This window comes from Rhamphochromis sp. 'chilingali', assembly GCF_963969265.1.
Source record: "Rhamphochromis sp. 'chilingali' genome assembly, chromosome: 13".
Lineage (NCBI taxonomy): Eukaryota > Metazoa > Chordata > Actinopteri > Cichliformes > Cichlidae > Rhamphochromis > Rhamphochromis sp. 'chilingali'.
Window position 1 is genome coordinate 12582400 of NC_137940.1, and position 16939 is coordinate 12599338.

A 16939-nucleotide genomic window follows, 5' to 3' on the forward strand; every position below is an offset into this window, starting at 1 on the left:
CCATAAACAGTTTATTTTGCAACACCACGAAACAAACGATAGCATTAAATGAAACATTAGTCGTTTTTATCATCATCCGATATATATCGTTATATCGAACAGCCCTATCGTTAACCTTTTTTTCTGAGGTAATTGATTTTACTGCACCAGAAAAGCATGAATAGCTTATGTGATAAAGTTTATTTAAAGCTGTGTTGAATCAGTCAAATGTATAACAGCAACATTTCTCTGTGATCATCACACAAGAAAAATTTGAACTCTGATTTACATGAATCAAAGAAAGAATGAATCAGGCACTTAGCAACAACAAAGAGTTTTAAAAAAAAAACAAAAAAAAAAACCCCCATAGTGATAACAACAATAATAATACTAATAAGGTCATTCACAATAACTGAACAGTCAAAACTGGCTCCCAGTTATTAAAATAACACATGTGACATTATCCCAAAAAAAAAAAAAAAAAAAAAAAAAAAAAAAAAGCACAGAATGTTTAAAAATAAGAAATTAGACAAATGTTAGCAGGTTTTTAGACAGTAGCACTAAAATTCAGTGAGCTGCAACATCATTTTGTTCCAAGTTTTGTCATGAGGACCGCTGACGGCTGAATTATGAAGAAATCATAAACAGACAGCCATCCCCTCCATCTTACAGTCTTTATTATTACAGGAGCAAGAGCTCCAGTGGTTATTCTTTATGTTAATGGTGACAGGTTTAGTTCCTCAGGACACATGAAACCAGTCAGACCTTTGGGGACTGACTGAGGTGCAGGACTGGTTGAATAACTGAAGGTTGAGATTTAGTTTTGCTTTAAGCTCCACTTGAGTCTAAAGAGATTGGTTTCTATTATTTCATTAAGAGTATTCATGTGATTTATTTCAGCATATTTATGCATCTCTGTCATCCATGTTTTAATCTATTTTCCTTCATATGAGCAGATCATTTCATACCTGTGATAATAATAACGTCATATTTCGACATAAAGGCTTCGCTTTTTCCTAATTAGTTTTTCTGTTACTGCAGGAGATGAAAACTATAAAAAGTTGATGAACAACAGGAACTTCAGTAGCTTTTCCAGCAATTAAAAGTAGTTTTAATAAAATTTCAGCTCCTGTAAAATCGTTCTCAATGGTTAAAAAGCACGATAAGAGGTCCAGCAGATACAGTGACGCAGTTTGTGTTCATACAGAGTGAAAGAAGAGCAGCTTGGATGCATCTTAACGTGGAGAAAACCTGTAATTTCACTAAAGAGAATGTTTCAGTGCATCACTGCGCCTGGTTTCGTACATTGCTGCAGGAGCTCATGTTCTGTGCGTTTCATCCCATAAAACCTGTTTTTGTTGTCTTTTCTTCTGATTATTATCCCACATCTCCCCTCCCTCATTGGTGAAAACTTTTTTCATTTCCCAGTTTTAAAACCATGAGGCTCCGGCTGACGGCTCAGTCTGAGTGGATGGAGAGCGTGACTTTGAGGCAGCCCAGCTCTTTGCCCTGACTGCCGAGGACCCCCTGAACCCGGTAGTCCCCGTTAGTCAGCCAGTAGGGCAGATCGATGTTGGGTAGGTAGAAGATTGACTGTGGCAACGTGTATGAACCCTGAGAACAGAGAGGGAGAGTCATGGTGTTTCATCATGTTTAAAGGTCACAGAGCTCAGGGCTCATGTTTCATCCCTAAATGGTTTTCTACACGTTTCAATCTCAGCTACTGAGAAGTGATCTGATTTGAAATCAAAGACTTACAGCTTTGAAGGGGCAGTGGCAGGGTAGGCCGTAGGTGTGCAGCGGTTCGGGACAGTCCTGACCGGGCGGGATCAGCTGGCTCAGGATATCGCAGGCATCCTTATAGTGACAACTGCCCACCTCATCCAGACAGGGCACCTTCACCCAGAAACCTGCCACCTCCTTCTCCAGAGTTACATTTAGCTAAAGATTGAGAGGAGACAGAGAAACAGCAGCACATGTGTTAAAAATGCTGCAGCGTCACCAGCGCCGTGCCGCAACCTTAATCCTGTTGAGAGGAAACGGTGATACCCGACATACTTCCATATGCCTTTATCATAGCTAACGTGCAAGTGCTAGGTATTTGGTTTTTAACTTAAATCTACAAATCTGCAGAAAGCTTCAGTTTATTGCCTCAGTATGTGCAGAGTTTTGAAACTCCAGTTTCCTCAGCTCTCCACATAGCAGGTTCCTTCATCAGCGTGAACAAGACGCAACAACAGCCACATAAGCATGTCAGAATTATTTTCAATTTTACAAAAAGCATCATAAAAATAAGATAAAATAAAGAAAAACATCAGCAGGTTGAAGCAAACGTAAAAACTAAAAGTGGCCAAACATGATGCAGTGACCTTTGATTTGGTGAAGGTAGAATAGAACTCCTCATCACCACAATCGCCTCAGGTTAATTACCCACTGCAGCAAATCCAAGAACTCTAAAAGAAATTTGAGGAGACCTCGAAGAGGATCATAATCAGAGTTTTACAGTTCATGCTTATCACTGCACATGTGACAAAGAACAAGTTCTGCTGAGTGATAAAGTTTCTTTTCCCGTTTCAGACGCATGATTGCCGCTTTACAGCTGGAAAGGGGAAAAAAAAAAAAAAAAAAAAAAAAAACCTCCAAGTGCCTCTCACATCCTTAAACACACCATCACCACTACATCATGTTACACTACTCATTACATTACCTTCTAGCTGCTCTGTAATAAACTGTGACATAATCACCAAAAAAACAATAAAAACCTGAGGCCCCACACGACACAAATTCCCATCCTAATAAGGACACACACACACCATCTTAGTTTTCAAATATGAACATGGAGCAAAGATGAAAAACAGCAGGCTTCAAAGCAATCGTCATGGCGATTCTACTTTAGAAACAGACTGCTCACACTGTAACAGGATCACTGTTATCTGCTGAAGATCAGGTGTAGCTGTGGGTTGTCTTTGTGTTAGAACGGTGTGTGTCTGCGTCAGCAGTATAATCCAGTTAATTCACAGTTTGAATTTTACCGTCACGCTCTTGTCCTTTCATGTGATAAAAATAAAAGTAATGTCCACCATCGTCGTCCTCCCTGCACACAAACTGAAATCAGCTGATCGTAGCGACGTATGCATGAAGAAAACAACGTGGTTGGTGGTGTTTTGTCTCTCTCTTGGTTCGCAGTGCAGGTAAAGAACTTTGGTCACACAAGTAACCACATAATTGTAACTGTGTGATGTGATTACTGACTTTAGTCCAGTAGCTCATTATATTACTGTGATCCTGAAGAATGTAATGTGTCACTGTGTATCAATCATACACTGCAGTTTTTAATATTGCTGTTAAACATTAGAATATGGCTGTGTCTAGTTTGCAGAATGATTTAAATTTAAAAATCTTAAACCTGTAAAAATAAATGACAGCCCTGATCCGGGGGGTGTCCGTGTGTAGGCCTCACAGGAGGCAACTGGTTGTCTATTTAGTTATTTGTTTGGTTAATATGTGTTAGAGATGGACCGATCCGATATTACGTATCGGTATCGGTCCGATACTGACCTAAATTACTGGATCGGATATCGGAGAAAAATAAAAAATGTAATCCGATCCATTAAATATCACGAAAGCACCTCACAAAACTTGCAACACGCCGTAACTCACCTCAGGTTAGCACGTCGGAGCAGTATGCATCACGTGATAGAGCGGCTGTGGCATGCGGGACCTGTCAGTGGTCTGGATAGCATTTGGAGCTTCGCTAGCAACCCGGCATTTCATCTCCGACAAAGTTATCCCGAGAGAAGTAAAGCAAGTGTGTAAGTCCATCTCTGAATGTTTGTAAAGCATTCCTGCGTTAAGCTTAACGAGCGACTGCCTCTCGCTCTCCGGCTGCTACTTCAATCGTGAAACTGCTTAATGATCAGCTGATCGGCTTTTCTGTCGCGAGTCCGTCTCTCTAGTTTGCTTTTGGCCCACTTTGCACCAGAAAGAGGAAACCAGCGGCTGAACAACAGCAGCACGTTTAAGCTTGATCAGCTATTGTTAGAATGTATTTAATATTACTTTCTACACCAGGATCTTTTTCTATGTAGCTGACGGCTGGTAACTGTGCAGGGGCGGATCTAACAAAGTTTAGCCAGGGGGGCTGATAGGGCATTAACAGGGAAAAGGGGGCACAAAGACATACTTTTCTTTCTTATTCTCATTTAAAATGTCGAGCGTTTAATAAATAATTATCTGACAGCCAAAGTTTTAATTTGATGCAAAATGAATAGAAGTCCATTACTGTATATAGTGACTATTAAGTCTAATATATATACCCTAGTAAGCTATACTACTTTTTCCTTTGGGAAGGTACCATCTGTGCAGTCTGCAATTTTGTTGAAGAAAGATGTTGAATCTATTTAATATTTCTTGAAAAATAATTGATTTCTGTGCATTTTTTTTTCACACTGCATCAAATTAAGGTTGATTACGTCGATTAAGTATCATGAGGTGGAGCGTGAGGGGTGGTTCCCTATTTTTTATTTATTTATTTTTGTTGTTGCTGGGAGTTGGAACCCTATTAGTTAGGTTGCTTAATATTTATGCTAAGTACTCTTTAAAATACCAGAATAGGGAGGATGGTGTAGGTCTAAGTTTATTAGATTGATCAGTATTGCTGAACTATGAAATATTTTTTTTGTATAGAGGTATAACAGAATAGCTTTAGTGTAGTTGTTGTTTTAAACTTGAGTATGAACTTATACAAAATGCAGCAAGATATTTAAAAAACAGTTTTGTTGATTAAAAAACACCATATCGGATTCATATCGGTATCGGCAGATATCCAAATTTATGATATCGGTATCGGACATAAAAAAGTGGTATCGTGCCATCTCTAATATCGGTATCGGTATCGGACATAAAAAAGTGGCATCGTGCCATCTCTAATATGTGTACAAATAAACCGATTGAGGAATGAAAGAAAAGAAAACTGAATAAAATCCAATAAAACCTGACTGCTCTGTGCCATCAGGTGTTTCTTCTAAATGCTTTATATATCTTGGCAAACCGGACAGTATTTTTATTCCTCTGTATCAAACACAGATTGGAAACAGGAAGTGGTTTTCATGCGTGCTTCTAAGTAAAGTTGAAATATATAAAGTAATAATACCTTTCTAATATTTCTGTCTCCTCATTCTGATGATATTAGCTCATTCATCTCTTTATTTGGCGCATGTGACCATGCTTCACAGACAAGCTTCTGTTTTCAGTGTACCATGTAACCCAAACAACATTCTTTGTTTAATTTCATTTTCCAAGATTAAAGACTAATCAACGGCTTCAAGTCTACACCACAAGTTGCACACACATTCTGTAGATATAGATATATACATGAAAACTTGATGTTTTTTAATTTTGTTTAAAAGTTTTTCTTATTTCTCTTGTTATTTTTGAATGTTCAAAATAAATTCTATCTATCTATCTCACAAATAGGGATGGGTATCGTCTAGGTTTTATCCAATACCAGTACCAAACCGGTACTTTTGAAACGGTGCTTAAATGAAGAACACAAACTTCGTCCAAAAACCTCTCATGTTTAGCTGGGTTTTTTTGTAAAAAGATAACAATCTTAGCCTTTTCTGCAGCTACAGTGGGGCAAAAAAGTATTTAGTCAGCCACCGATTGTGCAAGTTCCCCCACCTAAAATGATGACAGAGGTCAGTAATTTGCACCAGAGGTACACTTCAACTGTGAGAGACAGAATGTGAGAAAAAAAAAAAAAAATCCATGAATCCACATGGTAGGATTTGTAAAGAATTTATTCGTAAATCAGGGTGGAAAATAAGTATTTGGTCAATAACAAAAATACAACTCAATACTTTGTAACATAACCTTTGTTGGCAATAACAGAGGTCAAACGTTTACTATAGGTCTTTACCAGGTTTGCACACACAGTAGCTGGTATTTTGGCCCATTCCTCCATGCAGATCTTCTCGAGAGCAGTGATGTTTTGGGGCTGTCGCCGAGCAACACGGACTTTCAACTCCCGCCACAGATTTTCTATGGGGTTGAGGTCTGGAGACTGGCTAGGCCACTCCAGGACTTTCAAATGCTTTTTACGGAGCCACTCCTTTGTTGCCCGGGCGGTGTGTTTTGGATCATTGTCATGTTGGAAGACCCAGCCTCGTTTCAGCTTCAAAGTTCTCACTGATGGAAGGAGGTTTTGGCTCAAAATCTCACGATACATGGCCCCATTCATTCTGTCCTTAACACGGATCAGTCGTCCTGTCCCCTTGGCAGAAAAACAGCCCCATAGCATGATGTTTCCACCCCCATGCTTCACAGTAGGTATGGTGTTCTTGGGATGCAACTCAGTATTCTTCTTCCTCCAAACACAACGAGTTGAGTTTATACCAAAAAGTTCTACTTTGGTTTCATCTGACCACATGACATTCTCCCAATCCTCTGCTGTATCATCCATGTGCTCTCTGGCAAACTTCAGACGGGCCTGGACATGCACTGGCTTCAGCAGCGGAACACGTCTGGCACTGCGGGATTTGATTCCCTGCCGTTGTAGTGTGTTACTGATGGTGACCTTTGTTACTTTGGTCCCAGCTCTCTGCAGGTCATTCACCAGGTCCCCCCGTGTGGTTCTGGGATCTTTGCTCACCGTTCTCATGATCATTTTGACCCCACGGGATGAGATCTTGCGTGGAGCCCCAGATCGAGGGAGATTATCAGTGGTCTTGTATGTCTTCCATTTTCTGATGATTGCTCCCACAGTTGATTTTTTCACACCAAGCTGCTTGCCTATTGTAGATTCACTCTTCCCAGTCTGGTGCAGGTCTACAATACTTTTCCTGGTGTCCTTCGAAAGCTCTTTGGTCTTGGCCATGGCGGAGTTTGGAGTCTGACTGTTTGAGGCTGTGGACAGGTGTCTTTTATACAGATGATGAGTTCAAACAAGTGCCATTCATACAGGTAACGAGTGAGGGACAGAAAAGCTTCTTACAGAAGACGTTACAGGTCTGTGAGAGCCAGAGATTTTCCTTGTTTGAGGTGACCAAATACTTATTTTCCACCCTAATTTACGAATAAATTCTTTACAAATCCTACCATGTGAATTCATGGATTTTTTTTTCCACATTCTGTCTCTCACAGTTGAAGTGTACCTCTGGTGCAAATTACTGACCTCTGTCATCATTTTAAGTGGGGGAACTTGCACAATCGGTGGCTGACTAAATACTTTTTTGCCCCACTGTATAGGGGATTTATGGTATCACTCTTGGCTGGAAGCAGTGCTTAATCAATGGGAAAAAAAAAAAAAAACAAACCACCAACTTTGTCCAAAAACCTCTCATGTTTAGCCGTTTCCACTTTTTCTTTGGTCATTTTAGCCTTTTTGGCCAGGATGAAGGGAGTATCTGCCATCAAACAAGAAGACAGCCGCATGTAACTACGACAGTGTTTGCTAGTTCACCTTACGTGCATTAATTTAATAACGTGGTGAGCCTACTCAACGTAAATTACACACAAACAACATTAAGCTACTGACCCAGAGAAGAATGGCTGCTGCTGCTGCCATCATCATCAGTCATCATTTCTGCTACACTGGCAGGGCTAGGGGCCAGGACTCTCCTCTTCGAGTTTTTGGGGGATGTTGCTAACTCTGGGTCCGATAACAGGCACCACACCCACAATAGATGTGCTCGATGTGAGCTCTTGCAGCAAGCTATCAAATACGGTGCATTTCTCGGCTTTTAAAAAAAAAAAAAAACGCTATGCGTCGCCAGGTGTTTCATCAGATTCAAGGTTTTACTTCCTTTGCACAGTATCACCTTAAAACACTTGTTGCAGGCTGCTGAGTTTGCATCTTTTGCTATGAAGTACAGCCAGACTTTGACCGCTTCGCCTTGGGCGTTTTTAATCTGTAGCTCTGCTCTAAAAGAACATATGTACCTGGGCCCGCCTACTACGCTTGCAAAGGTAAAATGATTGGCTAGAATCCAAAGTGTGTGACATCTCAGGAAAAAAAAAAAGCACCGAAATAAAGCACCGAAATGTGCGCTGCTTTTCGGTCTGGTTACTACCGTTTATGTCAGAACCGGTGCCATACCGGTACCCATCCCTACTCACAAGTGACTAAAACCAAGACCCTTTCACTCCACATAAACTTTAACTGTCAAAGTGAAAGTACACGTGGGCAATGAAACAATAAAACGAGGAGCTGTTTCCTCAGGGCCGAGGTCTAACTAAACTCAATAACTGTTCAAAAAATACTCAATAACTGTACTCGATTTAGGGATAGGCACACTTCATTGGGACTTTGTAGGATTCTGACAGAGAGTCAGACGACTTTTTGCTTTGCCAAATAATAAGAATATTATACCAGACAGTTAAACCACTGTTGAGTAACCTTGTGCCTGTTACTTAAGTTAACCCTGTGGAGGATGACACTGCTATAAACTAGTCAGGTTTTTCCTAACATTTCAATACTTAACTAAAGGAATAAAGAGAAAGAATTTTGTCCGTTTCCATCAGCTCTAAGTTATTCAACCCACTCATTAATTAAAATCCATCAAGTTATTCACCTCAGTCAAGCATCAACAAAATATCCTCTATTTTGCCTGCAAAATACAAAGAGTTATAAGTAGAGCTGGGCGATAGAACGATAACGATATGTATTGCGATATAACTTTTTCTCGATCAAAAAATTAAACTATTGCGATAGACCTCGCCGCTCTTGTCCTCTTTAAAAAAAAAAAAAAAGAACAGCCAATCCAAATTAAGTAGCGCAGAGCCGAACCAATCACAGCCGCAGCGTCGCGTCACGTGACTTGTTACGTACAGCACAAGTGCCAAGCCACACATGTGTATTTGTTTGGGAAGCAGCCAGCCGCCGTGCCGCCCGGGTAATGGAGGAAATGAGTGTGCCGACTAGAGAAAAATCAACCGAGAGCGTGACCGAAGGTTACCGAAAAGAAAATCGATGATGGTTCCAATGCCGGAGAGATTGTCGAACGGGAGAGCCATAGAAGTTCCTAGTGTGAAGGTATTTCGGCTATTTCAAGTCTGACAAAAAACAGTAGCGCGCACTATAAATTGTGCCGAAAGAAAGTCTGGAAATACAATAAACCGGTGCATGCTCAGTCTCTGACTGGAAGCGCTAATTCGTCATTCGGCTTTTGTCAGACTAAAGTAACTGCTAAAACTGTTTGAAAAGCTAAGCTATACAACAAGGAGAGATTGAGAATTTCCTTTTAGTTCTCAGTTTATTTGATATTGACAAAAGTTAGTCAGTTTTGTCTGTTCTTCTGTAAAACAAACTAAGATTTATTTTTAGAATTAATATTTTGTTTCTAAGTGGAATTGACAATTTAGTATGTTTTGTTTGTTCTATTTTGAAACTTAAACGCTTTAGCGGCTGCCTTTTGTGTAGTTTGCAATATTTGCCTTTATTTATCTGAAAAAGTCTCATGTTCCTTAACTACATCTACCCTGTTGAACTTATTTTGGGAAATAAATATTTAAGTCAAAACAAGCTGCTGATTATTTCACATTTTACTTGTGAGCAACGGCACATTAAAATCTTACAAATATAGTTATTTGGCTTATATCGTGATAGATATCGTTATCGCCTGAAATGGAAAAAACCTATCGTGATATGAAAAAATCTTATATCGCCCAGCTCTAGTTATAAGCAATATTAGGCACAGTTTTCTGATGAGTAGGAGACTCACAGTGCACATTTTAACCTTGAGATACTCGTTTGTGTTTGACCACCTGCCCAGGGTGTAGCCCACCTCTTGCCTGATGACAGCTGACAAAGGCTCCATCTCAGCTCAACCGGTTGATCCGGTTAATTTGCCTGTGTGTGTTTGGAACTTGTGAGTTTGTGAAGTGTGCTGAATGCAGCTCCCTCTAATGAAAAAAATTAAACAAAAACCATTTCAAACTGGGAGACATTTAAGCCCTTTGTTCACTGTGGCTGCGCTGAAAGGGAAGTGCTAAAACTAACAAAGTACCCTACTGCTTCCTTTAAAATCTGCTCCTTTTGATGTTAGTCATAAGTGAAAAATTATTTGTGAAACTCGACTGAAAGCATCCTCATGTCACTGCCATCCATAGATAAGCGTACTCACAGACAGAGGAGTGCCGAGTTCAACGGCCGTGGACCCAGAAGTGGAGGCTGTCAGATCACCTGGGATGGAGATTGGGTCTGGAGACATGGTGAGGGTCTTCAGCACAGCTGGAGCATCAGGCGGTCCGCAGTTCTTCCAGTCGAAACCCAAAACCTGCAAAATGCATAAAACTATGTTTAAACCTCAGATATTTCCCATCACGGTCAGAGCGTTCCCGCATTTCCGTACTCCAGGAAAATCAACTTGTCCAGACGTGAAAGCTGAGTGACGCAGTCCAAACAGACAGCAATCAAGGAATCATTGGATTCACGACTTTCATGTTTGTTTCTTGGATACTGCAGTGTTTTTCCTTTTCGTTTATTTATTTATTTATTTATTTATTTATCTCTCTCTAATGTTTCCATTGTGGATCCACTCTCTTCAGCTCAGTTTGTGTTTCCGGGTTTAGTTTAGAAGAGCTGTTACAGCTCGGTAGTCTCAACCCTGGACCTCGCCGAGCCCCCACACGCACGTGCAGTTTTAAGGCTCTACGACGACTCCGGCAGGTTTCACGGATGAACCGTCCACATTTAGTACGTGAGGTCCCCTAAAACAGCACGGTGGGAGCTTCGGTGTGGATAAATAAAACCCGTACAGAGGCTTTGGTACCCGGCGGAATTTGGCTCACCTGTACGTTCCTGACGTTCTTCCACCCGAAGGAGCCGCAGCTCACCTGAGCTAAAGCGGCAGCTACGAGCACCGTTACCGCCACACGTTTGTCCATCCTCACGTTTGTGGCACAGTTCCACAGTGCCTTTAAACAGAGCGTCGACGGCTTATACCTTGCAGCACTTCCGTATTTACGATCGCGCTGACTGTAGTCACGTGACGAAACAGCACGTCTTCTTCTTTATATTGTTTATTGGCGGTTGCCAAACAGCAAAATGGTGTATTACCGCCACCAACTGGTGTGGAGTGTGAACAGAAATGAAAAATAAATAAATAAATACAAAATTCAAATCCTAGCAAACAAATCGGTCTGCCTTAAAAATTAAATAAGGCCTGATAACTTTCACTTCTCGAGTTCTTACGAAATAAATCAACCAAGTCCAGTTTCACTTTCATATCAGCAAGCTTTTCGATCAGTTGTCTTCTTTCAGCATCATATTTCTGACAGTGCACTGAAACATGCTCTATTATTTCTTCTTCTCTATTGCAGTCACACTTACTGTACGATGTTTTCCTATTAAAAACAACATACTATTCAAACCAGTGTGCCCAAATCTGAGTCAGGATATAATCATTTACTCTCTCCTGTTCCTTCCTGTGCTTCTCATTTCGCCTGTTTTCCTTTGGATTTTTCGCCTTTTCCTGTCTTCTTCCCATTGCTTTTGCGACCTTTCTTTCATTTTGTGCTGTATTTTGCTCTTAATCTCTGTCCTACTGCCCTTATCATTTCCCTTAACTCCATGATGCAGTGGTACCCATAAGACAGTGACCATAAACCCCACCATAGTAACTCTTTATAACTGTTTGGTGAATCTCCATCAGAACATCAGGTCTGCAATCTGAGTGACTGTCTAGCAAACTAGCCAATGATGAGCTAGGATCTGAGTGTATCACAGATCTCAGTGGTCTTGGATCTTCAATCCACTGGACAGCTAACAGTATTGAAACCATTCATCACATCCAACCTTTGTGGGGGGTTTAAACCAGGAATTAAACACTGCTGTGGAAATTCAATGGTGCTCAGATGTCAGAGTGAAATTTGGATAAAAAAAATTTTAAAAAAGATTTTTTTAAAGTTGTGTTTGTTCTCTGTGCAGTGAAATACATCCAAATGAACAAGTTGACTATTTTCTCAGTGAAGTAAGTATTTTTGACAAAGTCTGTTCAAAAGCAGCAGAAAAGATTTTTATTTTACATATAAAAACATCCGAACACAGAGAGACAATGCAGAAACAGGAGGGGAGAGCAGAGGTGGAGTCTCACACTCATGTACCTGACCTGGTCATGTGTGTCTCAGTTGATTGACTCTGAGCACAGTGTTTAAAGAACGTATTACCGTGGAAAATAAATAAATGATAATCAGCAGAAGCTTTTTCAATGCAAAAACAAAAACACTACAATATTCTTTCTGTGGTAACAGCAAAATCATTTTTCTACAGCATGGAATTAAATTACGTCCTGTATCTGCACCATAACGCCTGTAGATGTCGCTGTAGGACAGAATAGAAATTATCTAAAGTTTTTTTTTTCATTCAAACCTTTATTTAAACCTCAGTACAATACAAAATAGAATTAAACAGTACCGTATTAATGGTGTTGTACTTACAAAAAAATTGGATACTATAGACAACCAAATAAAAGAACAATTTTCAGAACCTACAATATAAATATGCTAGGAGGAAAGTAACCAATCAAGCCAAAGAATAAAGTGATTGAAAGATCTTGATTTTTTCACAAACACCAATAGTTTTTATAGCTTTTGGGTTAGTGGAGTTCTTAATTGAATTAAGATACTGTACAAGTTAAAAGGAGAATACATAAAAAGAGGGATGTCTTCCTAAACATTTGGACTTGTGAATATGAAATTTAGCCATTAAAATTAACAAGTTAATCATATATCTGTTATCAAAGTTGAATTGTCTTTGGTTTGTGTTGGTTTGTGTTTTGTGTCAGTTGAAGGGCTATGTCTGATGTTAATGTATCTGGTTTTGCTTCCCCTTGTCTCGCCTGATTTGCCCCAGCTGTGTTTCCCTCCTGTTACCCATTCCCTGATTGCTCCCTCTGTGTATTTAAGCCCTGTGTTTCTTTATGTCTGTGTCGTTATCTACCCTCATTTATGCTGTGTGGCCTGCCTGCTCGCTCATGTAAGTTTATTTGGATTGTTTTGTTACGTTTTGCCATCCAGCAATAAAAGCTGAGTTTTGAAATACACTTTTGCCTGCCGTGAGTCTGCACTTTGGGTCCTATTCCTACCTGCACACAGCGACTCCTGACAGTATCAATGTCTAAATTGAATTTGCTTTGAAGATAATCTTTAGAATGATAAATTCTGTGTATTAATTTATAAGAACTATCTTTAATTTTGTTGGTAATTAAAAACTGATTAGGGAGTCTCCAAACTTCGTTCCACATAATACCATCTGACAACCGGTTCCAGAAAAAAAATTACATATGGTACCGTGGTTATACTACTCTGAAATAAAGATCTGATAGATTTATTGTTTTAGATTGCTTAGAAAACCAAATCTTGCCAACAAAAGTTTGTATAGGAGATGCCAACAGCCTGTGGAATGAAGTGATATTAGGTTGATTCATAAACTGCATACAAACCCCTGATGGTATTGAGCCAAATACTTTTGTATAATAATGACGATTTATAGCTAAATTGAAACGTAAACAAAATTCTTCATAGGAGAAGCATACCATTTGAATCAAATAATTGGTTGACTAAAACAATGTTATTCCTAAACCAACTAAGAAAGATTTTCTTTTAAATAAAATATCCTTGTTATTTGAGATATAATAATTGTGTGGACTAAAGTTATGCTTGTAAATAAGAGTCCATGCTAAAAAAGCTTGATGATGAAAAGCAGAGATTTTTATAGAGATTTTATCAATATCAAAATTACAGTTAAGGAAAAATTCAGTGCCACCTAACTTAGAAAACATGAACACGGGTATAGTATTCCAATTTGAAGTAGGATTAGTAATTATCTAAAATTCTTCATCAAATACCTAAAAACACAACGTGCAGAAGAAGTTGAGCTCGCAGCAGGAAGCATTAATTTTGTAAAACTGATGTGATTCAGCTTCAGTGGACACATGACACTCTGATAGTTACACTCATTGACTGTAGAAAACAATGGTTACACTGATGTGTTAATGTGGTTCTGTGGTTATTATTCAAATCATGTTTTTAATGTAAACCAGAAGTAAAATGATAGTTATGGTGTGTTAATACGACCATAACACACCACTTTAAATTTAAACACATCGATTTGAAGTTGTCCTTCACATGAATCTGATTTTTTTTTTTTTTTTTTTTTTCTCCCATTAGCAACTGAACTATAAACAGCTGTAATGGGGAAAAAAAATACTTATGAATATTATTAGGGCAGTACTCAAGCCCAGACATTTTATAATCAAATAATAATCATGACCACAATAATAAAGAAGTGAAGAAAAGAACACAAAATAAAGAAAAAAAGCTTTAAACTTCAAAGCAGATGATGTCACACCAGAGTTTATTTAGAGGCATGTGTACTCAGCCCAACACTTATATCTATGAACGGTTTTCAAACGCTTTCTTTAACAAAGAGAGTAAATTCTCAGGAAACAAATACATATTCAAACACAACGGGCAATAACACAGCTAATCCAGACAGTGTCAGGAGTCATGTCTCAGCAAATGATGTGAGGCCACTCCTGGACCAATTGCTAAACACAGGAGCAGCGGCAGCACTTCCGGTCTGATAACGCAGAATACGCCACCACAAAGGATTTGTAATTTTGTAGAGAAAATCATCAACCTTTACTCGGTGTAGAACTGAGGTCTTGCCAGGACACTCCTGTCACTAGCAGAAAAACAAACTGAAAATGTCGCAAGAAATGTCACCGTCAATACTAATGTCGATAATGTTCACTTTAACAACTGGCAGTTAACCATCCCATTGTTTCAGGAGTAATGTATATCGATAACCTTGAATCGTTTTAAAACAAAGAAAAATACAGATACTTCAAGTTGACATCAATAAAAGTTTTTACGTTTTACACCCTAATTTCTGTTTGTTTTCACTGTAAGTTGAATAAATACATGTTAGTTGTTATTCAGTTCAAACTGTGGGTAGAAAATGCTGTGTGACCTGTTCTCTAATGTTTGCCCCTTTTTGTTTTGTATAAGTTTCTCCTTTTTGTTATTTATTCCTGTAGCTGGTGTGGAATTCACTTTTTCACAAAATTATTTTAGCCCTCTATAGTGTTGATTTTAGTTTTTCACAGAAAAAACTTGTTTTAGATTTCAATTAATAACTTATCATTTTAACAAACAAGCCCTGCGACAGACTGGCGACCTGTCCAGGGTATACAGAATGTATTTTTAGTGACACAGGACACAAACAAGGAAGCAAGATGTATAATTAGGATTTATTTATAATAAATATGAATTTATTACTGCAATTTCTTTAACCACAGAGAATAACTAAATCCTTCAGGATAATGTCACATCAATGCACTGAACTCACTATGTTATCCCTCTAACAGAGCCTCCACATGTTCTCACTGTAATTTCCCCTCATGAATGAATTTATGCTTGCACTAATCTGAATGTTCGGGGGGAATCAAACGCATTTTACTCACAGTACTCAAGCTGACTTACCTTTGTTTGAATGACGGCGTACTCACAACGCGGAGGCTTAAAAACAGCCAAATCTTGTACCCAGTCCTATATAAATACATTTTAAAACTTATTTTAGCGCATATATTTTTTGGCCATTTTTGTATATTTTGAAATACATTTCAAAATATCTATAGATATCTCTATCTCTCGCCCTATGACAGCTGGGATAGGCTCCAGCACCCCCCGCGACCCTGAAAAGGATAAGCGGATACATGAATGGGAGTCCCACAGCCTAAGTAAACTATCTATACACATAATGCTTACATAGCAAATGCTGGCAGTTGAAAAAGATAAATAAATAGTATATAAGTCAAATGTGATTCCATGCACTAGTGACGTGGAATAAAAATTTGACCTTTGACCTTTAACTCGGGCTCGAATCATTTCCAGTCAGCTTTGATGGGATTCTGCAGCCACACACTGATCTATTTCCCACAAACACAGAGACTTCTGTCAACAATGAGCTTAAAGTGTCACATATTGCAGTTACTCTGCATCATGCATTGCTGATGATGTACTTTTTGAATACCACACAATCTTACAAGCAGGTGGGGCTGTCTCCATACATATAAGATCAAGATTACTTTGTGCCAAGAAGACAGGATGGATCCATGCTTTCATGTTGTTTATGTCAAATTCTGACCCCATCAATCTAACATCAGAGCTAAAATTGAGACTAATCAGATTAGATAACAGTTTTTCATTTCAAATATCTTTTATTAGAAGCAAGTATCTAGCTATATAGATAACAGTTTTTCAATCTTCTATTATCTAATATTGATAGACCTGCAGAATCTTACTCTTCTTTGGTGACAGAAGTGGCGCCCGGTGTGGTCTTCTGCAGCTGTAGCCGATCTGCTTCAAAGCTTGATGTGTTATGCATTCTGAGATGCTCTTCTGCATTGATTGTAACAAGCTATGTTTTCTTCCCATCAGCTTGAAGCAATCAAATTGTTCTTATTTTACACAGAAAACTGCCACTGGATATTGTCTCTTTTTCTAGTCTCTGTAAACTAGTGATGGTTATGTGGGAAAATCCCAGTATCAGCAGTTTCTGAAATACCTTAATCTTACAGAGAATATGATGATTTTATGGATAATTAAAGTCAGTCATATATCCACAAACACAACAAGCTGAAAGTCAGTGATGCTGCTCGGTTTGCAGTCCTGAATATCACGGCACAAGCAGGATTCACTGCACTGTTAATGTTAGCTATGTTATATTACTGCCTCTGTTCGGTGGTGTCGAGCCAAACTGACTTTAACGTGTGTTTGAATGAGCTGACGGTTCACTCGTTAAGCTGAAAGAAAGATGCTTTAATCACAGGAGTCACACATGTGTCCACTCTACCATCTGGGAACTCTTCTTGTTTAGCACTCGTAATAACACAAACACTAAATCCTGCTTCTCTTGTGCTGTTTTGTAGCAGTGTATACACCTGAGACTGCCACC

The 16939-nt window shown here is 39.0% G+C and overlaps 1 protein-coding gene across 1 annotated transcript; it reads right to left on the reverse strand.

Annotated features, from left to right (window-relative positions):
- gm2a (ganglioside GM2 activator) lies at nt 1–10974 on the reverse strand. The gene is made up of 4 exons (XM_080900893.1): nt 10771–10974; nt 10104–10256; nt 1738–1920; nt 1–1593 (listed from the first exon to the last, which is right to left on the reverse strand). The coding sequence occupies exons 1-4, from the start codon at nt 10864–10866 to the stop codon at nt 1438–1440; spliced, it is 588 nt and encodes a 195-aa protein (XP_080757019.1). The 5' UTR covers nt 10867–10974; the 3' UTR covers nt 1–1437.
- Between the last annotated feature and the right edge of the window lie 5965 nt (nt 10975–16939).

What these genes read in the sequence shown, in the direction of transcription:
- gm2a (XM_080900893.1), bottom strand. Translation starts at nt 10,866, where the DNA reads ATGGACAAACGTGTGGCGGTAACGGTGCTCGTAGCTGCCGCTTTAGCT. An exon ending in AACTCGGCACTCCTCTGTCT is followed by an intron (nt 1,921 to 10,103) that starts GTGAGTACGCTT and finishes CTCAATCTTTAG; the next exon opens with CTAAATGTAACTCTGGAGAA. An exon ending in GCCACTGCCCCTTCAAAGCT is followed by an intron (nt 1,594 to 1,737) that starts GTAAGTCTTTGA and finishes CTCTGTTCTCAG; the next exon opens with GGTTCATACACGTTGCCACA.